The sequence below is a fragment of the Giraffa tippelskirchi genome, chromosome 3, assembly GCF_054371585.1.
Source record: "Giraffa tippelskirchi isolate mGirTip1 chromosome 3, T2T-mGirTip1v1.2.pri, whole genome shotgun sequence".
In the NCBI taxonomy this organism is placed as follows: domain Eukaryota; kingdom Metazoa; phylum Chordata; class Mammalia; order Artiodactyla; family Giraffidae; genus Giraffa; species Giraffa tippelskirchi.
Genome location: NC_137277.1, coordinates 1,335,542 through 1,358,932, shown reverse-complemented (window position 1 = coordinate 1,358,932; position 23,391 = coordinate 1,335,542). Strand labels below are relative to the sequence as shown.

Sequence of the window (23,391 nt, the reverse complement as noted above, 5' to 3'; positions counted from 1 at the left end):
TCACCATGCATTCCTTTGTATGGACAGGGGTTTTCCAGACCCTGATCTATGGCACCATCTGGGTTTACTGTTGTCTTGAATGTTAAAATCAAGATGATTTTATAGACTAAAATAGACTAAAAAGTTTTCAAAAATTGCAACCCCTGACATGGATACCCTGGAAACACAAAGCCTCTAGGCAGACCTCAGCATCGTCAGGCAAAGACACTCACTCTTCTGAAGCAGGGCTCGGGCTGGAGAAGGGCGCAGTGCCTGGCTGCCCCAGGGCTGGGTGGCTCCTGTCCCTCTGCTGACCGGCCGCACAGCACCTGAGGACAGGAAAGGTTGAGAGGGAAGCCCCATTCCTGGGGCCAACGGAAAACAGAGAACCAGTCTTCCCTGCCTCCGACTTCCCCCGGGGGGAGCCCATCCCCGGCCTTGTGTGGACAGGAGTTCCCGGGGGCCTGGGCCAGCCACACTGAGCCCTGGGCCCCCGGGACTGCACGCTGCCCGCCCAGGCCAAGGGCTGCAGGTGCTGGATCCCCAGCCGTCACCGCGCCTTGAAGGTCATCTCACAGCCCCAACCGACTGGGACATTCCTCAGAGAACGGGATTTGCAAGGACTTTCTGAGATTCCTTCTCCTCCTTGCAGGCAGACTGACCAGATCCCAGTGAGCCCGTCAGAGTGGCTGGACCTCAAGGCAGGGGTCCTCCGGCCCGGCTCCGCCCCTGACCGCTGCGGCCCTTCCACTCACCGCTGCTTCGGGGGCTTGGACACTTCGGCCAGCCGGCGGCACGCCTCCTCCAGCTGGGCCAGGGTGTTAGGCGGGGTCAGGGGAGGTACCGCGGAGTCCTGGGCGCATGCCGGATGGGCACGGGGGGTGGCGCGGGGGTGCCCGGTGCTGCCCCCCCACAGGTGGTGGCGGCCGGCCCGCTCGGCTGGGGACGCGCGGGCCGACTCCGTGGGGTAGGGCCGCTTGGTGCTCTGGGTGCTGGAGGAGGAAGGCGGAGAGAGGAAGCCGAGGGAAAGAAATGGGGTTAGAAAAACTGGAAAATGTGACTCCACCAGCAAGCTCTCCATCCTGCCTCCGGAGAGCAAAAAAAAAAAAAAAAAAAAAAAGCTGGGCCATACCACCACCCGGCGTTGCCAAGACGCAGCACTTCTGCCGTCTCAGTGCAGCTGATCACTCTGGGAGGGCAGCGCCCACCGCCCCCCTGCTCCGGCTGCCGCAGACATAGTCCCCACGTCCCAGGGCAGGGCCGGGGTGCTGTTTACCTGTGGGGCTTGGGCTTGCCGGGCCGCTCGCTCTCCAGCACCCACTGCCACACGACCTGTGCCCTGTCTCCTTCCTCCCCAGGCGGCTGCAGGGACCCCACTCCACCAGGGGCCCCGGCTTCCCTGGCTGGTGCGGCGGGGCCCGGCTCGGAGCCTCTTGCGCTTCGTCTGGTGGGGGCACCGCCCCGGCTGCCGGGGAGGGGGACAGAGGAGCGTGTCCATCTCAGCCCCTCTGGACACCTCTGCTGCCCCGCCCCTCCCTGCCGCCAAGTCCCTGCCACCCCTCCCTCCCAAAGGGACACTCACCCAAGCTGGGCGGCTCCCGCCGGCTCGGGGACTCCAGGGTGGCTCTTGCACTTGGCGCAGCAGGAGTAGTCGGCGCCCCCGGGGACTGGGCAGGGGCAGCGTGCCCGCGGGGCGGCCTCGGCCTCCGCCTCTTCCCTGGTCCGGGGGCCGGCATGGTGGTGGATGTAGTGGTGGTGGACGTGCTTCGTGGTCTGCCTGCTCACGAAGCCCCTGGCCCCGAGGAGGGAGCAGCTGGCTGGGATGGCGGCGGGGGCCAGGGGGCCCCCGGGCGGAGGCAGCGCACGGTGCGCTTGGAGGTGGTGGCGGTGGTGGTGGTCAGGGGAGCGCGCGCGGGGACTGTAGCGGCCCACGCCTGGGGACTGGCAGCCGGGGGTCTTGAGGACCCTGGACAGGTGGTCGTCCAGGATGGTCTGCGGGTCCTCCTCGTAGCTGCTGCACGGCAGGAGGCAGAGGGGGTGCGGCGCGGGCCCCGCCTCCCGTGAGCCCGGCGCCAGCTCTGAGCCCTCCTTCTCCTCGTCCTGGAAAGGAAGGCAGCGGTGGGTGGGGGGGCGCCCGGATCAGCAGGAGCCCCCTCCCCCCCCAATTCGGGCAGGGGGCGGGGCGGCGCCTACCTCTCGGATCTGCTGCAGCCGCTCCTCCAGACTATGCCGCGTCTCCAGCTCCAGCTTCAGCTTCTCCAGCCGGGCGATGAGCTCAGCTGCGAAGGTGGCGGGCTCCACGGGGGTCATCTCCTTGGGCAGCCGGTGGGTTCTCTGCGGGGCGCGGGGAGGAGACGGGGTGGACGCGGTCAGGGGGCTGCCCGGGCCGGGGAACGGGCGCCGGGACGCGGCCACCTCCACGGCCGCGCGGAGACTGGGCGGCGCGGGGCCCCGGCGGCACGGCCGCTTTATGCGCCGGCGACGCGGCCTCATGGAGAGCCATGGTCCCCGGCCGTGCGCCGTGGGCACGAGCAGTTGGTCGCACTCTGAGAGGCCGCGCACGCTCCCTCTGTAGTACAACCAGCCCATCAGTCGCTACTCTGAAGTTGAAAATCTTCAAAGACTGTTGTCAAACATCAAAAAAAAAAAAAAAGGCAGCTCTCTGCGATGGGGAGGGGAGAGTGCAACTCAAGGAATAAAAAGTAAGAGCCTAAACAGAAAGGGAGTTGGGAATGTGAAAAAATAAGATTGGAAGGGAGGTAGGGGGGAGCAAAAGGGAAAAAAAAAAAAGGAGTCACAGGGCCCAGATCAGAGGCAGTGGTAATTTCTTCCCTGGCCGCACACTGTGCACCTTTGAGGTGGTGTTGTCTAACACTGTCCCGACCCCCCTCGTTCTGGCCCACCCCTCCTCCCATCTCTTTGTACGGAAAATGAAGAAGGCTGCTGCAGGCTAGTGGCAGAACACTGCTGAGCTTGGCTGCCTGAAGCTGATCTATCAAGGGAAAAGGGAACATCTCCAAGTCAAGCACGGAATATAAAAAGGCACCAGAACACTGCCAAGAGAACCCCCGCCGCTGGCCCTCTGTCCCCTCCTGTCGTCCTGAGCCCCCCACCCCCAGTCCTTCTGCCTCCTCCCCTCACTTCCCTCCTGCTTTGGCCCTTTTCTTTGGGGGGCGGGGCGGGCAACAGAAAGCCAACCTGCAGAGGCCAGCATCTCCCCCCAGCAATGAACTGAGCCTCACCACGGCAACCGCTGAGCCGCAGGACCCCGGGAGGGGAGGGCCCATCTGGAGATGGCTGCCGTTCTCACCCAGGCTGGCTCCATTCAGCCCCTCAGCAAAGCGCTGCCTCGTGGAGAAGGCTGGTTTGCACTCCCCAGGACAAAAATCATATAATTTACAAGCCTGGGCAACAGAACTTTTCCTAAAGGCACAAAACTCCCCCAGCCCTCTAGCTCCACCAAATCAAAATACATACATCTCATCGATACTATTGTATTGGGGTGAAGAGACAGTGATTGAGAAGGGGGGCGCTGGAGGTCCCCAGAAAAGCCATCTTCACTGTCTATTTTCACAAATTTGAGTGCCCTGGACTGTTCAGGAGCTTCGGAGAGAAGTTGCAACAGTCCATACACTAATGCAACACGGGATCAGCAATTCGATGTGCTGATTTTCTACATGGCGACATAACCAGTGGGCCAGCTGGGTTCTCTGCAGCTGGCGGGATGGACTCAGAAACAGAGATGCTGCTCTGAGCTGGGCACTCTCTTCCCTTCCCCAAGGAGCAGTTAGACGGGGCAGGGTGGCCCCCTGCGTGCAGGGGCCAGGGGCTGGCTGCCCTTCAGGACCTGGAAATGGTCAGGGAGTTCCCCAAAAAGGCCTCCACACTCCACTAGCCCCTCGTCTCAAGCACAGGAAGCAGCACTCATGGATCCTCAAACACGGACTGCAGATTCAACAGGCAGGTACTAAGCCACGTTCTGGGGCTGGAAACAGGAGGGACAACCGACCTCCAAGGCTTTGGAGCAGAAATGGCCGAGTACAAAGAGGAACACTGACTGAAGTGATAGAGCCACGCGGGCAACACGAGGAGAGGGCCCGGGGGACGTAACTGGCCCGGGCAGGAGGCAGACGCCCCCAGCCTCCTGGTTCAGTCAGGCAGCAAGAGCTCAGGGAGCGCCTACGGTGCGCCCGGCGCCGGTCTGGTCTCTGTGGAGAAGCTAACAGCCGCCCAACGGAAAGCGCGCATCACCTTCCGCCCTTCAGGGCCTGGTTTCTGGGAAGGAACCAAAGAAACCTCTTGGTTTCTTTGTCTTAGAGAACTCTTTCTTTGTTGAGAAAATGGAGGAGGTAGCAGAGGTCACCGTCAGGTACCCTGCGCTGGGTTACGCCGCGGTGAACCCCGTCACACCTCTCAGATGGGCCTTCCCTTCCTGCTGTTCCCGGAGCTGAACCTCTGTGGAGAGCGCACTCCCGGGCCCCGCCCCCGGGAGATCCCGCCCCACGAGGCCCCGCCCCCAGCAGAGCCAACCCCTTCCACAGCGCAGGCGCACTCACCGGGGCCCCGCCCCCAGCAGTGACAACCCCCTCCACAGCGCAGGCGCACTCACCGGGGCCCCGCCCCCACGAGCCCCCCGGCAGACCCCCCCCAAGAGGCCCCGCCCCCAGCAGGCTCCCTCCCGCTCCGCGCAGGCACACTCACCGGGAAGTGAGGTAGGGACACTTGACCATTGGCCTTCACGCTCCGGTGCATCTCTCTCTGCAGCTGCTTCTTACTCCCCACGCGGTAGGGAGGGACGCCATCTCTGAGGGAGACGAAGGACAGGACCCACCGGCTCACGAGGACGCCCCGGCGTATGCGCCTTCCGCCGCTCCCGCCGAGGACAGACAGGGCCCGCCCGCCCCCGTCCCTGGGCGCCATGGCGGACCCTGAGGGGACGTCACGCCAAGACCTAGGCGCCCTACCCCTCAGGCCTCTCTGCAAGCGGCTCCGGCTCGGGGCAGGAGCGCCACCTTGGAAAGAGCTCCCGTCTACGCTCTGGTCCCAGGAGGGGGCCCGCGCGGAGGGAGGGGTCCCCAGCAGGAGACTGAGACCCTTTGGTTCCTCCTGTGGTCTGCTACCACCGCAGTGCATTACCCCGAATCGGGGGCCAGGGCCTTAAAAGTACACCAGGCGGTGCTGAAAGGACGGGGACCAGACCCACAGAAGACTAAGCTGGGCTGGTGGAGGGGTGCATGATTCTCCAGCGGTCAACCTCCCGGTTGTTTCCGAATGTCTTCCTCCCATCAGTCACCAGCAGGCGTCCTTGGCCTCCCTTCCCTCAGCTCCAAACCCTACTGCCCCCAACCATCGGACTATCAGATCCATGACCATGGTGGGCATAAAAGAGAAAGCCCCTACTCCGGGGTGTTCTGCGTGATTCATCCAAATTAAGTGAGCACCTACTATGCGCCAGAGCTTATTCTAGGCTCCAGGCAAGACAGCAGTGAAGGGAGGAGATAAAAAATGCTGATGACTCCGTGATAAAGCTTGTGTTCTAAAGGAGTGGAACACAGAGCAAGTGAAACATAAAAAGCAAAATCTATGATAAGTTCAGTGGTAAAGAATCTGCCTGCAATGCAGGGGATGCAGGTTCGATCCCTGGGTCAGGAAGATCCCTTGGAGGAGGAAATGGCAACCCACTCCAGCATTCTTGCCTGGGAAATCCCATGGGCAGGAGAGCCTGGAGGGCACGCCATTCATGCAGCTGCAAAAGAGTTAGACATGACTTGGCAACTAAACAACACGGTAAGTCAGAAGGTGGTAAGTACTATGATGAAACGCACTGTGGAAATGGGGAACAAGGAGAGCTGCTGGGGTGGAGCTGCAATTTTAAATGGGAGGGGGGGTTGTCGATGAAATCCTGGCCACAAAGGTGATTTCTGAGCAAAGATAGGGAGGCAGTAGAGGCCCCTATATTATCATTATATTTTTATTTATTTTTAAAAATTGAAGTAGAGTTGATTTACAATGTGTTTCTTTATTTTTAATTTCTGGCCTTGCCCTGCGGCATGGGGGATCCCAGTTCCCTGACCAGGGACTGAACCCGCACCCCTGGCACTGGAAGGCAGTCTTAACCACTGGACCTCCGGGGAAGCCCCCATCATTGTATCTTTTGGAAAGCACATGGAAGAGGTTTAAAACCACCACCCCCACATCCTCCTCCACTCCGCCCAGTCTTGACTGAAAACAGGACCTGGAGTTGCGATGATGTTTTTAAAAGACTTTTGTTCTTGAAAGCTGTTGGGTGGTCAAGGTGTGATTATATCCCCATTGCTCTTCCTTCCGGAAGCCACTTATTTACAAAAGCGTCGGGGTTCAGACGTTTGCCTGCTGAATCATCCTTTGAGGCAGCACATGTTGAAATGAGCTGCTTGGCTATTTCCCTTTCTCCGACATTATCTTTGTCATCGGGCTCCTGGCTTGTCAGTGGTGGGGGAAGCATCAGTGTGTCTAAGAAAGGCAACTGGTCGACCTTGGGCTCCTTGTGTATATACTGTAGTATAACTCTTTGTGGCCCCAAGGACTGCAACCCGCCAGCTCTTCTGTCCATGGGATTTTCCAGGCAAGAATACAGGAGTGGTTGCCATGTCCTCCTCCAGGGGATCTTCCTGACCCAGGGATCCAACCCACATCTCTTGTGTCTCCTGCACTGCAGGCAGGTTCCTCACCACTAGCGCCCCCTGGGAAGCCCGGGTGGTTAACCTGCCCCCACCCAAAATCCCCTGTGGGGCGGGGGTGACAGTGGGGACCCACAGCTTGGGTCTCCTGCTGGTCTGATCAACTCCTGCTGCCCCAGGACTGCAAGACCAAGTCCATGTCCTGCCAGCAGCTCTCTTGGACACGCCAGGATCTCCCTGTGAGGCACACAGGGGCCCCACCCGCCCCTCCGAGGCTCTGACCTTGAGCGCCCTCTGGCAGCCTCTGCCCCTCACCCCTTGCCTCCCAAGATGAAAGCAGAGCTAAGGCTTGCACAAGGTTTTTCTTTTCCCATATAAAGCAGGAGACAGAAAGGTGAACTGGGGAGGCAGCTGAGAAAGGGAGGTGGGGGAGCACGTCGTGGGCTACTTGAAGGCAGAGAAACAAATGAGCTCTGGAAACGCTCCTGCGACCAACGCCCAGGGCAGCCCCCTGCACCCAGGGCAGGTGGGGGATCTGGCTGCCGGCGCGAAAACCTGTGACCAGCGCAGAAAAGGGAGCTTCTAACCCAGCTCAGAGGCTTACCAGCCGCCTTCAAGGAACTGTGGCTTTAATCCACCCCCCTCCTCCCCACAGCCAAGAATCTTCTTCCAAAACAGCCCCTCATTCCAGGAGGGGGCCTCTCTTCTTTTCATCCAGGCTCTATGAAAGTCTGTGATCAGTTTCCTGGCTTCTCAGGACTGTGAGCTGATGTGCGCCCAAGTCTCGGTCCCTGAACAGTCTCCTTTAATTATAAACATTTTAGCTAACGAGCCTGCTGCCAGGCCCAGCTCTTTCTGGGGAGCACGGTTTTAAATGTGGACTCTACTTAGCTGCCATTTAAGCCGAGCCAATTAGCTTAGCCTTTTGACTAGGCCGTGCCCGGCCTAACCTGAATGTCGCTTTCCGGCGGCTTTGAAATAGTGGGCTCATGTGCACACGTGTCCACTTGCATTTCCGTTTGGCCACCACTCCGAGGATGGCCTCTGATCACAGCCAACATCAAAAGGCTGGTTTGTAAGATAAGGCACTATGTTCACTCAGACGCTTTCCCCGGGGACCAGAATAAACCCATAAATAAGATAAAAGGAAATAAAAATAAATAAAATGACCTGGGCCACCCTCTGCGAGAAACACATCTTGGGCTGATTTTGTGACGCCCTGAGCAGACACTGACTTCAGAAGCAGCTCTGTGCAGAGAGAGAAGTCAGGGTGCTGCCTCCACGCTGGCCTCCTGACTTTCGCTTCCTAACAGAGGCCACACCTGGGTGGCAGGAACCTGCTGCTCCTGGTGTATCCAGCCCCTGCAATCCTTCTGCCCAAGGGCTGGGCTTGAGGACTTGGCTGGGAGTCTAACTTTCAAAAAAATTAAAAAAACTCATTTCTTCTGAGAATGTAGGTTTTGGAACAACAGACTCATAACACGGCCTTCTCAGAGGCCTGTGTGAAGACTCAAATCCCCAGCCATCCTTAACGGAACTTTCTGCTTAGCGGGGAACCAGAAGTGGGCAGCAGGCCCTGGCCTTCTGGCCCTCGAGGCTCCCTGAACACGCTCAGGGCAAGGCCGCCCAGCTCAGCTTCTCCCCAGCCTCAGGCAGAGGTCCCCGGAATTCATTGGTTCTGTGGCAAATGAGAGGCTTGTGTCTAATGAACTCCAGCCTTCTGGAGTCTATTGAAGGTGGCCCATGACCCCTGTCCCCCCCACCCAAGCCGCACCCCTCACCAGCCCCAAGCAGGGCGGCCAGCCCCTCGCTGGCCATTGTGCCCTGGAGAAGCAGCCAGGGCCCTTTTCATGCTTTATGGGGGTCCTATTCACTCATGCGAGGAGATTTCAAAGGAGCCTGCTGCCTCTCATCCCGGAGCTGCCCCGAGTGGACAATGGGCTGAAAGCGACTCAGTTCAGTTTTTCATCCCCCGCGCTCTGCACCGTGCCAGGCCCACAACTGGCCGAGCTGAAGAGGGTCTAATCCCAGCCGGGGACCCCGGGGACCCGCCCGGTGCCGGGCCAGCGTCCAGAAAGTGCCTCGCCCAGCCGGGCTTTCAGTGCCTGCCAAGCCGATGGGCCCGGGACCCATAGGATTTCCAAGCCCGGTCCCGCCCCATCAGAGCGGCTCTCGTCCTGAGACCGCTTTGTCCACCCCTGCGTGGGCAGTGGGAGGTGGCCCCATGCTGATGGGAACTGTGGGCCCAGGGGCGTCGACTCGTCCACCCGGGGACAGATGGCTGCATCCAGTGTGCTGCCCTCGAGGCTGGGAGGCCAGAGCCATGCACTCCCTGGCACTGATGTCAGGAAGGCAGGCTCCAGCACGTGGGCCCCAGGTCACCCACCCCCGGCCTTGGTGTCCTGGTTTACTCATCCCCATTCAAGGGGGCTGTGCCGAGGGGGGAGCTGACCCTGCCTTGAGGTCCTGTCACCTGGGACCCAGGGGCATCCTGTGAGCACCCGGAGAGTGGCTACTGCACGAGGGGTCCACCTCGGCCTCTCCACCCACCTGGACCTTCCTGGCCCACATGCTGACCCAGGACAGCTGACTTCTTCCTGCGCTCTGAGCGCCTTAAGTCCACGAGCACTTTAGCTAAATGTGGGGAGGGTAAAGGCTCTGAAGTCACCTCTGAGGATGCTTTCCTTCTGGGCAGGGTCTAAAGAAGGGGGAAGGCGGAGGGGGCGGGGGAGGAGTTAGAACTCCCCACCCCCACCCCCTGCTTCAAGTCATTAGGGCTTCCCTGGTGGCTCTGTCAGCACAGAAGACCTGGGATGGATCCCTGGGTTGGGAAGATCCTCTGGAGAATGGAATAGGGACCCACTCCAGTATTCCTGCCTGGAGAATTCCACGGACAGGGGAGCCTCGTGGGCTACAGTCCACAGGGTCGCAAAGTGTCAGACATGACTAAGCAACTAACGCTTCACTAAGTCATGAAAAAGGAAAGCTATGTGGTCACTAATAAATAGAGACTCAAGGTAGCTCAAAGGTCTCCTTGTCAGCTGGTCCCATTACTGCGGCTGTTCACGTGGGGAGCGGGAGCAGGCTGAGGGCAGGGGCCTGTGGGCTGGACCTCAGTGCTGTCTCTGACGGGAGCAGTTACAGGAGCGCCAGGCCTTCCTGCCCCGTCTGAGAGTCATGAGCGTCGGCCAGTTTTTCTGATTGGGTCTTGTGAGGCTCAGCCAGGTATGGGGACTACACCCAAGTTATCTCATCCCAAACCCAGAATAACACCTCGGTGACGCAGAGCAGGAGGCAAGCCAAAAATAACCTCTAAGAAAACTAAACAGAAGCCTCACAGTCTTAAGTCAACTATGTTTAACTAAGGAGATTCACTCAATACCCTCATTCAGACCCAACGTACACTCCTATTTTACACGTAACGCCGACTCCCACGCAATCCACATTCTAGTTAAGAACCAGAGGAAACGTGGTGCCAGCAAGAAGCGCACACGAGGAAAGAATGACAGCAGGCAGCACGGCAGAGGGGGGAGGGACACGTGTTTTACGGGGTGGGGGAGGCACCAGGGCCTCCAGGGGCAGAGAGCGTGAAGGCGGAGGTGTCAGTGGCTCAGTCGTGCCTGACTCTGACCCCATGGACTGCAGCCCGCCAGGCTTCTCTGTCCACAGGAGTTCCCAGGCAAGAGGACTGGTGTGGGTGGCCATTCCCTTCTCCAGGGGATCTTCCTGACCTAGGGATCGAACCCGGGTCTCCTGCATTGCAGGTGGATCCTTTACTGTCTGAGCCACCAGGGAAGCCTCCTGGGGGCAGAGAGCCTTACACAGTCTTGAATTCTGTGAGATACTACGATGTGGTATGAAAACAGACCTCCAGATTAATTATCTGGACCAAGAAACAGAATATATCTTGTCTAACACTATTCAATAAGGAGAGAGCAAAAACATTGTTTTAAGAAATACATATTTTCCAAGTACAATAACTATGGAAGACTCACCTCTGTAAGAGCCCTCATCTCTTCATGTTGGATGGATGACAGTTTCCCTCTCTCCATTTCACTTAAGCCAAAGAGCTATTCTTGTATTAAATCTCAGCTCGAACATCTCTCTCCTTTTACTAACAGGGGACTCTGAGGTGAGACAATAAAAGCCACCAGGAAACGCAACAGTCATATCTCAAACCCACCCATCCGCTTTCCTTTCAATCGCTCCATGCCACAGGCCAAGCAACAGATCACTGGCCAATGGAAACCAGATCATTTCAAGCACACTGGAGGAAGAGCTGGTCCGGTTTTGGGAAGGTAGAGGGACAGACTGGAAATAAGTGTGCCAGAAGCAACAGCAGCTCCACGGGCTTGCCTGTAGAAAGCGGTCCCCCTTAGCAGAAGATGCTACTCCAAAGTGTTTGTAGAAGAGTCTCCGAAGACCATTTCTAGACTGGTGGTTCACAGCTGGGCCCCACCTCTGAGCCTCTTGAACCAGAATCTCCAAAGTTGGCAGGAGATGGGGATGTCTGGTCCACGCCGCCGCCCCACCCCCACCCACCTGAGACTCACAGAACAGCCTTGTTCTCCATCCACAGAGGCCACCACTGCATGGCCTCAAACGACCTCCAGCTCAAAGCATGGCCCTGCCCATGGCCCTCTGACCTCTGACCTCCGACCACCCTGATGGCTGGGCCTGCCTTCAGGAGCCCAGCTGTGCATCTGCAGAAGAGCCAGGACCCCAGATGACTCTCGAGGGAATGCCCAGCGACAGAGCAGGCACCAGAGCGGCACTTGCTGAACTGAGCCATCCGAGGGGGCATCGCACACAGCAGCCTGGGGACAGCTCGGGCTTCCGGACTCCTCCGTCACTGAGCCCAGACACAGCCTCCCCGCGCCCTCTGCCTCCCACCTGTCCGTTCTGCAGACGAAACACCTGGATTCAAGACCCGCCAAGCTCTTCTGCCCAAAGGGAAAGTGGGCGAAATGACAACCAGAAGGGGGGTATTTGCACTCAGGGAACCTACAGGCAGTGCCCTTAACCTTCTACCTTAGTCCAGTTTTCTTCTGTGAAGATACCTTCCGACCCCCATTCAAGCCTCTAAGCCTCCAGCTACCCAGGCTCCCATGGGACCCTCCTGCACTAAACCTGGGCCACGCCAGCGGCTCCCTCCCGTCCCAGCCGACAGACGTCCACATGGACACAGTGGGCTTCGCGACGCCGGCCGAGGCTGCCGCCCTGCCAGCCGTGCACGCGCTAGGAAGCAGGAGGCACTTACACGCTGCTGTCCGTCATGGACAGGGAGTCGTCGGTCAGCGCGTCACTGGACATCTCGCTGTCGTTGGCGCTGGTGGCTGGCGCGAAGACGTAGCCGGAGCCCACGTGGTACGGGTTCACGGGGTCGCTCCTCCTGAAGGACCTGCGGGAAAAGGGCCACAGCTGGGCATCCCGACTCTCGCCCTAAACTCGGGGTGCCCGGGAGACTCCAGGACAGTCCCCAGCCTGTATAAGGCCAGCTTGCTGCCCAGGGCCCGGTGAGCCTCTGGGCAGAGCGCAGGGCCCACTGAGCCACTGACCTGCCCCGGGGAGAGAGCAGGGGCCTCTCTGCCCCAGAGGTGGCTCAGGGGGCTCAGAGTCCTCAAGGGACATTTCCAGAGGACTCTGCTCCTGGAGGGGAGGCGAGGGGATGACAGAGGAGTGAGTCACTGCAGACGGAGTGCCCCTGCTATGAAGCGAGGTAGCCCTTTACACACGTGAGCTCATCTGATCCTTGAGGCCACCTGGGTAAGAGGTCGTGTGCCCATTTCACAGACGTGAGCGGGCAGCCCTGGATCACAGGACCGGAGCCAGTGGGTGTGGGACCCATCCGGACGACTCCCACTCAGCCCATCTCTCTGCTTCACACAGGACTAGCCTGTATCGAAAGACGCTCCAGCGTGAGAGGCAGGACGACTGACCCCGTAGCGGGTGTCTGGGCTCTCCAGAGGAGGACCCGCTGGGTGGCTGGGGATGGTTCCCTGGGACAGGTGGGCCCAGTGATCCTGGATGGGACATGGAAGGGGGGGGCTGGGAAGCGAAGAGCAGTGGGAGGTCTTCCACCCTGGGCGGTGGCGGGGTGGGGGAGAGGCCTGAGGCTTTCCCAGCAGCACATGGGGTCCAGGGGGCCCAGGTCAGACTGGGGGGGGTGGGTGGGCACCACGGCTGGGATGAAGGTGGGGGAGAGGTCCTGCCTTCGGGACCTGCCCTCCAGCTGCAGCGACAAAGCAGACATGTGACACTCGGAGCTGTAACACTTCAGAGCAGAGCGAACCTCACAGATGATCTCACCCAACCCCTCAGTGTAGAAACACAGATAGATACCAAGAGCCACCACCAGTGATGGGGACAGTCACCTCGCTGGAGAGGACCCTGATGCTGGGAAAGACTGGAGGCAGGAGGAGAAGGGGGCGACAGAGGATGAGATGGCTGGACGGCATCACCGACTCAATGGACATGGGTTTGAGCAAGTTCCAGGAGAGTGAAGGACAGGGAGGCCTGGCGTGCTGCCATCCATGGGTCGCCAGGAGCTGGACACGACTGAGCAACTGAACCACCACCACCGCCGCCAGCTCGGGGCTCGGTGTGGGTGGGGTCCCGTCTCCTCCCTGCCGCACAGTAGGTGCTCAAGGACTGTCTGCTGTCCAGTCCCTGTCAAGGGCCCCCAGGGAGGTGACGGAGCCCCAGGCAGGGGCCATGCGCTGGGGGTCGGCTGCGTGGAGCCCACATCAGGTCCTGGAGGAGCTGATGGCAGCAGAGACCCCCAATCTGCTGGTCTGAGCGAGGCCAGATCTCGGAAATGTCAGGTGGTCGAGGAGTGACCAGGAGGTGCACGCGAGGAACATGGCGCGCGAGCCCAGTGGGCACCGTGGGCCAAGCTGCCCTGACCGGCCCCCCATGCCCTGGCCTCGCTGCCCCACCTGTCGAGGGAGGAGGCCTGGTCCTCTCCCTCCTCGCCCCGGATTCTCGGTGGTGATGATGACATGAGGCTGGTGGGATCCTCCATGACTTGGAACTGGTCCCCACGTCGCCAGTGTGGCGTTTCCAGACAGCAGGGCAGGAGGAAGACGGAGGAGTGGGACAACCCACGAGAGGCCCGCGGTTCTCCCAGAGCAGAGATGGGGCGAGGGACAGCTGGTGAGAGAACTTGCGAGGAGGCGCACTTTGTGGCGTCTCCACTGTGGGCTGGACAGGAGGGAAGTGGGAAGAAAACGCTTCTCTGTGGTCATGGTGGCCTCAGGGAGCAGCTGGGGCAGGTTATGGGGTCGCCCAAGATTTTAAAGTGGCCCAAAGCTCCAAGCTCCTGGACAGGCCACTGCCTCAAAGCAGGATGGAGCTTCCCAGGGGGCTCAGCAGTAAAGAATCCCCCTGCCAATGCAAGAGACACAGGTTTGATGTCTGGGTCAGGAAGATCCCTTCAAGGAGGAAATCACAGCCCACTCCAGTATTCTTGCCTGGGAAATCCCATGGACAGAGGAGCCTGGAGGGCTGCAGTCCATGGAGTCGCAAAAGAGTCGGACTCGACTGAGCAACTAACCAACAAGGATGCAGGAGACGATGGCCTTCGGGGGCTCCATCAGGCGGAAGCCAGGGAGCTCCCAGCCGGCTGGGTGTCCCGGGGTGTCACAGCCTCCACGGACAGGGGGTCCACCTAAGACAGCGTGCGGGTCAGACACGGCCACTGGCCCGGGGCTGGAAACACCTTCCAAGGGCACTGTTCACAGGGGGTCGTGGTAACACTCCAGAAAACCACCCACCAGCAAAAACAAGGCATCCTCGGGTGGCGTTTCTCATGACGACTGCACAACGCGGTGTGTTTCCCTCATGGAGGCCTGTCCTGTGTGTGCAGGTGACAAAAGTCCCCTGAGAGCAGGGCCGGCCCGTCTGCCCGCTGGGGGCCTACCCCCCAGCACTGCCTGTCGTGTGCGGCTCATGGGAGAAGCTCACAGCTTTGTCCACACGCCCTTTTTTAAGGACTTAGGACACAGTGGGTTGCTGAACGGGTTTTTCATCTAAGAGCTGTAACACCGAGATCAAAAAAGCCAAAGCAGCCTTAAATAGCCTCTGTGCACTCTGCCCATCCCCTGTGTTGCTATCTCTGCGGTCTTTACGCACCCACAGCGCACCACGGCAGCGCTGCAGCAGCGTCCGCAGGGAGAAGGTGACTCAAGAGAGACCCCCCCCCCAGCAGAAAAAGGTACCTCACTCAGACGCTGCTGTGTGGACACAGCTCTGCGCTCCCGGTCAGACACCAGGGCCCCAAAATAAACTGGGCTCCCTCCCTTCCAACATAGAGGGCTACTGTGCCACCAGCCATTAAAAGTGGAATATATTGCTCTTCAGTCAGTCCCTGCAATAAAGTACTGGGATTTTCCTTCCATCATCACAAGACGACTCAGAGAAGGTGGCTGAGTCGTGGGGAGAGACACACTTGATTTTTTCTTTTCTTTAAGAACCCAGAACTTGGTCAGGACCACCACAAAGTTTGGAGAAAATGAATTAGAACTGCTTTCTTGTGATCACTTTAAAAAAAGAAAAAGAAACTCAACCAGGCTGCAGTAATTGTACCCAGATGCGGATTATTTCTTCAGGACCGTGGTGCTCCCAGTTGCTGCAAGCCTCTTCAATTCCTCCAGAGAGCAGAGGCCGGGACAGTGCTCATGCTGGGCACCCTCAGGCCCGCGGTTTCAGCCGCACAGGGCTTCGGCATTCAGGTGGCAGAGGCCCCTGGGAGCCTTGCTCTGCATGCCTCCCGGCCTGTTCTTATCTGTTATCTCCATGAGATGCCCCCCCCCCCCCCGACTCCAGGGCCAGGCCCATACAGAGAGAAAGCAGACCTGGCCTTTGGGATCCCTTTCTGGGGCCCCTCTCAAAACACTGCACCTTAAAAGGTATTGGCTTCTAAGGCTGTGCGTTTGAGGCTCTTCTTTTCAGAAGCCCTCTGATGATTTCCTCACAATGTGCCCACCCAGAAGGTGACGCTGCCTCCCACAAGCATCTTCTAAGGAGGGGGGCGGTGAGGGAGAGGCCAGGTGCGCAGGTGGGGCGATCGGACCACATGTCTCAGCACCGCGGCTCCCAGCACAGCCTTCCTTGGGCATCATTCGATGATGTTGAGGCCAAACTGGAGTCCAGTGGCTTCACACAAAAACAAGCCCCCTCAGTGATTGCTTCAAGGGGACAGGAAGCACTGGGAGCTGGCAGGGGACCCCTGCTGGGCCCCCTGATGTACTGCGAGGCCATGAGGCCAGAGAACCAATGACAGTCAGGGGAGACCCTCGAGAGGGCATCCCAGCACCAGGCCAGCCCCTCACATACCGCCATCCTCCAGGTAGGCGGGTGTGTGTGTGTGTGTGCGCGCGCGCGCATGTCTCCCTCCTCTGGGGACCCTGCCTCCTCTTCCCTCCAGCTCTTTTGTGAGTCTGTGTCTGACCCTTTGTGACCCCATGGACTGCAGCTCACTAGGCTCCTCTGTCCATGGGATTCTCCAGGCAAGAATACTAGAGTGGGAAGCCATTCCCTTCTCCAGGGGATCTTCACAACCTAGGGATCGAACTCACATTTCCTGCACTGCAGGTAGATTTTTTACTGACTGAGCCATCAGGGAAGCCCCTTTATATGAAACCCAACACCAAATCAGTAAGAACGCAAACAAGTCATTAAAAGTGAGGCTCCGCTGAGTGCCCAAGGTAAATTCAGGGCTTGGGGACCAGCTGGTGCCCTTGGCATCCAGCTGCCAAGCCTGCTCCTCAACAGCTGGTGACAGCCCTCAGCAGGACTCGAGTTCTCTGTCTCCTTCATTTGACTAAAACGAGCCGGTCCACAGGCCAGGCACCTGGCTTCCCGAATGGAGGGGAGGCAGACTTAAGCTGGAGGCGCTCCCTACATCCCGGGAACTAGCTGGGAACTCAGAAACAAGTTCAACAAGTACAGAAAGTCAGGGCATGGGGAGGGGACACCTGAGACTGATGGGCACAGAGTGAAGGGACAAAGTAGGTGATTACATATTCAATCCCACAGGGGATGTGAGAAGAAATGTCGGAGACCCCTGTGAGTCAGTGATCGCTCAGAAAGGCAAAGCAAGCTTGCTTAACAAGAAAACCATGCAACAGAAGCACTGGACATGCCCCCCAAACAGTAAAACAGTGCTGACCTGAGCCACACACCCTAGTCTGTGAGCTCAGTAAGTTCACGAGCCCTAGGACAAGCTCTCTGCACAATAAAAAACAGTAACTTGTGGACCTGGCTTGACCACGTAGGGGCCATAACACTCGCTGCTCAACCTGGAGGAGCTGAGGCTGCAAGCACGACATCTGCTCACGAGTCACGGAACCTCCTCTCCCCTCCCCACTTTTCCTGTGATCATAAACTACAGCCCAGTGGGTTCTTGGGGCACGGCACCCCTCTGCCTGCCTGCCTGTAAACCTCACAAGCATCCTGTTCTAACAGACCACTTCTCATCTGTCACATTGCATCCGAGTTCTTTTCTGCACTGAGACATAAAGGACTAAGGTACTGGGGCTCTTCAGAGCCCCCGAAAGGACACCAAACTGTTTCAAAGCTTCACAGTGAACGTGGGCTAGGACTCGAGGCTCACTCTTTGAAAGTGAGACCTGAACCTGGTTGCCCTTTTCACAGCCAACGGTGAGCATGATCAAATCAAGCTAATTATAATGCCTTATGTCTGTTCAAACCATGTCCCTTTTCAAAGGGCTTTCCTGTTCATTATTTTGATCCTGACAGCAACCTGTGACATCAGCAGAAGGGACAGTGTCCTCTCATTTGCAGGACACACAGGCTTCAGAAAGACTTCAGCCCAGGTGGGAAGAGGTGGACAGGGCTGCACCTCAGGCCTTTGAATAACTCGGGGTAGCTCCTAACACACCACAGGCACCCTTGAATATCTTGCAATTCAAAAAAAAAAAAAAAAAGGCTGGGGTAGGTCTTAATTCCTCTCTGACAATGCCCAGGTAAGACATATGCAGTCCAGGTAAGATACTGCCCTCTCAACCCAACAGGGGGACAAAGTCAGGCAGGAATCTAGTAGGAAACCCAGGGGGCCAAGGAAAACGTGTCATTTACATATGAACAACGCCCACCAATCCCAACCAAAGAGGTACTGCAGAAACACAAAGGAGGACGCTCGGCCTGCAAACACCCCCTTAAAGCTGAATCCTGGTATGAACACCCAGGCTGGGCCGGGAGGGGCGGGGTCCTGACTGCCCACCCACAAAGGGGAGGCTCCCAGTAGGGTCCCGCCCCGGAGCCCGAAAAGCTCCAAAACCTGCCAGGGCGCGGTTTACAAAGGTGGCGCTCTGGGCCCTGACCCCTGGGGGACCCAGAAGCCCCACTGCCTCTAGGCCCCCGGAGAAGCCGCCTGACCACAGGCCTTAAGTAGCCTCGGCGACCGCTGCCAGCCTGGAGGGCGCGGAGGCCAGCGGGGCTTTCCCCAAGTGTCCGCATAACGGAACGGGCAGGGGTGGCAGGTGGCCTGGAGCTGCCAGCCCAAGAAGTCAGAGCCTGCATCTTTCTCCAAACAGCCCGAAACCATAGCTTAAAGATGCTGAAACAACTCGGTTCCGATGATCCTTGGAGCCCTTGCACAAGCCAGTCGGGTCCCACCGAAGGTGGTGGTGGACCAGATGTCCGCCCGGGAGACCGGCTCGCAGGGCCGCAGGAGCGCCCCCTGGTGGTGCCAACGCCACCCAGTAAGGCCACCCCAGGACCACCAGGTCCCTGGCTGAGAGCGGACTCCCCGCCCCTGCGGACCCTACGGAGGGGGGAAACCTCCAGAGACAGCCCCCAGGTCGCACGCCCCTTCCCACAGGGTCAGCGAGATAAGCTGCTCCAAGATCAGCCCAGCGGCCGGCCCCTCCCCCAGCAACAACCTGAAATTCAGAGGCTCATTCTCTTTGGATATTTGGAAGCGGAGAGAGAGAGAAACAGAAAAACTCATTCCAACAGGAGGTCTGAAGTTGCCTCCAAAGGTCAAGAACCTTAAGACTTGGCCGTTCTATAAAGAACTGCTTGTCCTCCAAGCCTCCAAGAAAGAAGGCAGTCCAGGGCCCAAGTGCTCTCCCGCCAAAACCTCTCCATCGGCAGTGAGCAACACAGGCACCAACCGGGATCTGCCCCCCAGGACGGCAAGCGCGTAAGACCTGGAATAACCGATCAGCAGATCCTAAAAGCACAGGACCCTTCATGGGGAGTCACAGGACTCTGCCTCCTCTGGAGGATTCCTCGTAGGGTTCACGTCTCGTTCCATAAAGAACCACAAGCCCAGTTGTTAAGCCAGCTGCTGGCTCTTAACATAAAAGTTCAAAAGATCCCACTTACCCCCGTGGTCAATGGGCACACACGCTACTGCCTGGGCCTCCAGCTCAACCCAGATGGCTCTGCGGCCCTATTCACACTCCTCGCCACTGAATGACCCCTTCCCAAAACAGCGCGTAGTATCTGTGACTGCCTGACTCGCCCTCTCGCTGCCCCTCTAAGACTGGTGCAGGATAATAAGTAACCGCATTGAGGCACACTGCCTGCCACTGTCTGCAGCCGGCACTGGAAGACTCCGGGTATTTAGCTGTGTGCGCATCACTCTCCCCTCCTTTCAACAACAGAAAGCCAGATCAAAGGGTTCGTGGCCAGCGGTCCGAGCTCAAGACAGACCTCTGTCAGCCTCAGCACATCTGACCATCCATCCATCCACCCTCCTTAACTCAAAACATCTGCAGAGTCCACCTCAGCCTCCACGCCCCCCCGCCCCCACCCAGGGCTTACCTGTATCCGCTTTCAATGGTGTCCATGGCCCGCGCGCTGGCTGTGGCCCTCAGGGTCTTGCTGGACAAGCCCACCACAGTGGGGGGAAGTTTGCACTTGAAGTCGGCACAAGTCCACTCCTCCTCCTCGTTCAAAGTCGGGAGGTAGCCACACACGAGCCTGAGGCTCCCCAGGCCCCCGTGACTCACGTAGGCTGGGTTCTCGCCCCCACTCCTCACGTACTCGAGGTATATGTCCGAAGTCAGAAACATCTGGTAGGCATTCTCCTCCATCACCGCCTGGACCTCGGTCTGGGCCTGGTCAAACATGACCGAGTCGATGTGCTGCTTCTTGATGCTGTCCCGAATGTAAGTCTTGGTGGCAGGTTTCAGCTGCTTGGAGACGATGCTGTTGTTCTCGATGTACCTTTTGTAGATCGCTTTGGCTACTCGTAAAGTTTTGGCATCCTTCAGGTTCATCTGCCGGAATCCATTGCAGGCGAACCAGAAGTCTAAAGTATCCACGCATTTCTCGCGCTCCAGGAAAGTCCGGAAGAGATAAGCACCGTCCTGATCGCCCAGCAAGGAGTGCAGAGACTTGGTCCACCTGGTCAGCGGGGAATCCGGGGACGCCCGGCCCTCTGGCTCCCCCAGCCCGCCCTCGTTCCGCCGGGCACTGGAGGAGACGGGCGGGGCCTTGGCGGCCGGGCCCTTTCCCACGCCCGGCGGGCACGGTGGGGTCTCCCCTTCCTCCCCGGGCACTGGGGGCCGCGGGGCATCCTCGCGGAAGCTGCTGCTGGGGTCTAGCACAGCGCTGCTCATGGCGAGTGCCTTCTTCTCGCTGAGTTTAGGGACTGTTTTCTTCTTCCAGTTCCTCTCAGCAATCAGCGTGGTCTCTCTTTCTCTCTCAAGTCAGCAGGGACTCATCTGAGCCTCCTTTCTGGGAAGAAAAGGAAGGGGGGAGCAGAGGGAGAGAAAAGGGTATTGATATAATCAAAACCAGATCTACCCAACATCAAAGCAGGAAAGTAAACAGGCTTTTCAACTCCTCAAATTCAAATCAAGCAACCCAGCTATCTGCGAGGTGCTCATCTAAAGTATCAGACGCTGCTTTTTCAAAGGCGAAATCTGAGCTTCCTGCACGCTTGGGGGCGGGGGGGGGGGGCGGGGGGGCGGGGAAGGGGCGCGGGGCGGGTGGGAGGTGGGGCAGAGGGCTAGGGAGGCGGACGACACCGGCTTCCAAGCCCCACCCGGCCCCGCGCGCAGCGCAGCCCGGCGCGCCCCTCCTCTCGCCGGGCAGCATCCACTCCCAAGACGCGCGCCCCGAGCCGCCGGGCCGGGCGCAGGTGAAACCAATTTCGGTGGATTGCCCCACTCGGCTCTCCGCGCGGACAACGCGAGCTCCAAGCGTGCCCTTCCCTGGGATCTGGTTCCCATCCCCCCACTACCCCTTCCCACTCCTTGAAAATTCAGAGGAGCCTCGACCGAGCAAGCAGCCCGCCCAGCACAGGGCGGGATGGGCTCCCGGACTCCCGGCTGGAACCTCCCCCCCCAGATGGAAACGTTCGCTGCGCCCCGCCTCCCGCCAAGAATCCGGCTCAGTCTACACCTCGGTCTTCCCGGTTCCCCGAAACCAGAAATCCACTCACTCAGACAAGGCTTTGATCTCCCAACTTTGCCGGAGAGCGGAGAAGCCCCAGGACTCGCCGCCCCCTGCCCCCGCCCCCCTTCCGGAGCCGCAAACCCTACAAAACCGGATCAGAAACCGTCTCACGCTACCGCCGCCTGTGCCAAGAATCCCAAACTCTGCTGACCTCAAGCCTCTTTTTTCCACAAGCAAAAAGTCTTATCTAACCAATAAACCAGCCGCTCACTCCAGCAAAGGAAGGATCAAACTCGGGAGAGCGGGGAGGGAGGGGGTGGGCGCGACCCCGAACCGGAGGCCGGTGGCCCTGGGTCCGGGGTGGGCGCGTGTGGCCCCCGCGCGGGGCCTCAGACCACCGGTAGCGCCGCGCTGCCCGGGCGGGAGGGTGGGGGGCGGCCCCGTTACCTGGAAGACGGCGGCGGCCCGAGGCCCGGCTCTCATCGCTGTCGAGCGTCCCCCTCCCCCGGCTCGGCCCCCGGCCCCGGTCCACCCCGACCGTCCGGAGCCCCGAGGGGCGCTCGCAGCCCCGAGTCCGGGCGCGGGTCGGAGGCGCCCGCAGAGAACGCGGCGGCCGGTCCAGCAATGGCGACGCGAAGGCTCGGCCTCTCCGCACGAGGGGCCGGGGGGCCGGGGGGCCGGGGCGCGGGGCCCGCAGCAAGAGGGACGCGGGGAACGCAGGCGCCCCGAGCTCGGGCCGCTCCGGCGCGCAGACTAAGCCTCGGCCGGCGATCGGGGCCCCTCTGCGCGGACCGAGGGCTGGAGGGGAGGAGGGGAGGAGGGGAGGGGAGGAGAAAGCGGCGGGAGGGGGCGGGGGAGGGGAGGGGGCGCCGCCGCCCTTTCATCCCACCTCCGAAAGGCGCCCCGGCGCACTCTCGCACCCCGACTCCTACCCAGCGCCGCCCCGGCGCGGCGCCCCCGGGGGAGGGGGCCTGCCCCCGCTCCGCCCCCGCCGCGGCCGCCGATCGCTCGAGTCTCTCCGCCCGGCCCCCGCCACCCGGGCCGAGCCCCCCGGAGCGCCGGGCGCCGCGCCCGCCACCCCTCTGCGCGCCCGCCCGGAGCGCGCCCCGAAATAGCCTGCTTGCCCACTTCAAAGGGCCGCCCGGCACATCAAAGAGCGCGGGCCGCCCGCCGCCGCGGCCTCGCACTCACCAGGGGTCCGCGCGCGCGCTCCGCGCCCAGACCTCGCGGGCGCCCCGGGCAGGGCCCCGGCCACCGGGTCGGCTCGCCGCCGCGGCCCCAGGCCCCCCCGGGCCGGACCCGGCGTCGGGGAGCATGGAGAGGCGCGCGGCCGGGGAGGGAGTGCGGGGAGCCCGGCGGCGAGGGAGGCGGCGGCGGCGCGCCCGGCCGCCCCGCGTCCGCGGAGGATCCGAGTGGGCCTCGCCCCGCCGCGGCCGCCCCGGCCCCCCGGCCCGGCTTTCGACGCGGGCGCCGCTTCCAGCAGCCGCTCCGCGCACCCCACGTCCTCCCGGCGCTTCCAACAAAAACTGCGCCGCGGACCTCACTGTGCACTTCAAAGGCGCGGGCCGGCGCACGGTCCTGAAAGGGAGGTAAGCGCCCGGCGCGTTCGCGCCGCCCCCGGGCCCCCGCCGCCCCTCTGCGCGCCCGGCCGGCTCGCGGCCCCCTCCGCCGCAAACCCCCCCGCCCCGGCCAGGCCGGAGCCCCTCCCGCCCCCGGCGCCCGCGACGCGGCCGGGCGCGCCCTCGGCCCCGGCCCGGGGCACCCGCGGGGCAGCCGCTCGGCCGGGGCCGCGCTTCCGCCCCACCTTTCAGAGCGCAGCCGGCGGCGGGGGAGCCGGGCGCCCCGGGCCCCGGGCGGCCCCGCGATCCATGGCTGCGAGCGCTTCTCTTCACTTCCCGGCGCCCGGCGGTACCGAGTTGCCAGGACCTGATCAAAGCGCCGCCGGCCCCGCGCGCCCGCCCCGCCGCCCTGATCCCGCCGCGCCAATCCCCGCCGCGCTCGGCCGGCCCGCGCCGCCCGCCTTAAAGGGGCCGCGCCCGGCCCGCCCCGCCGGGCCCCCGCGGCCGCCCGCGCCCGGCCCGAGTTCTGGTTCCGCCTCTCAAGTGCTCTGGCCTTTTTGCTCCGGCTTCCTCCGCCAGCCTGTCCCTGCCCTCCGCAGCTCGGGAGAGCAACAGTTTATTGTATCATCCTGGCCATTCTGAGAACTGCAAGCAGGCAGTTTTTTTTTTCTATCATCAAACACTCAAACACTTTTCTACCGCTGTTCAAGTTCCCCTGGGAATTTGGGCTTAGAGGAGCTTGTTAAAAAAAAAAAAAAAAAAAGAGTGCTAGACCAGCGGTGGACGGCTGCGTAGGAGGAACGCAGGCCTGCACCCCG

General features: G+C 60.6%; 1 protein-coding gene and 1 long non-coding RNA gene across 5 annotated transcripts in view; both read right to left on the bottom strand.

Moving 5' to 3' along the window:
* The window catches only part of AXIN2 (axin 2), a 28,131-nt gene extending 5,056 nt beyond the window's left edge, over positions 1–23,075 (bottom strand). For 2 of the 4 annotated variants that reach the window (XM_081580797.1, XM_081580794.1), the window contains exons 1-9: positions 22,819–22,927; positions 19,434–20,347; positions 11,899–12,039; positions 4,681–4,783; positions 2,173–2,313; positions 1,562–2,079; positions 1,256–1,444; positions 735–971; positions 213–308 (exon numbers count right to left, since the gene is read on the bottom strand). In XM_081580797.1, the coding sequence (XP_081436923.1) occupies positions 213–308; positions 735–971; positions 1,256–1,444; positions 1,562–2,079; positions 2,173–2,313; positions 4,681–4,783; positions 11,899–12,039; positions 19,434–20,233 (2,225 nt within the window). In that variant the 5' untranslated portion in view covers positions 20,234–20,347; positions 22,819–22,927. Of the gene's footprint in view, positions 1–212; positions 309–734; positions 972–1,255; positions 1,445–1,561; positions 2,080–2,172; positions 2,314–4,680; positions 4,784–11,898; positions 12,040–19,433; positions 20,352–22,818 lie in introns of all 4 variants that reach the window. The other 2 variants (XM_081580795.1, XM_081580793.1) reach the window with 2 other exon arrangements.
* Positions 12,914–19,425, bottom strand: LOC145542289 (uncharacterized). Its single transcript, XR_014079748.1, has 2 exons — positions 16,158–19,425; positions 12,914–14,136 (listed from the first exon to the last, which is right to left on the bottom strand). It is a non-coding gene; the product is annotated as an uncharacterized LOC145542289 (long non-coding RNA).
* Positions 23,076–23,391: the final 316 nt, after the last annotated feature.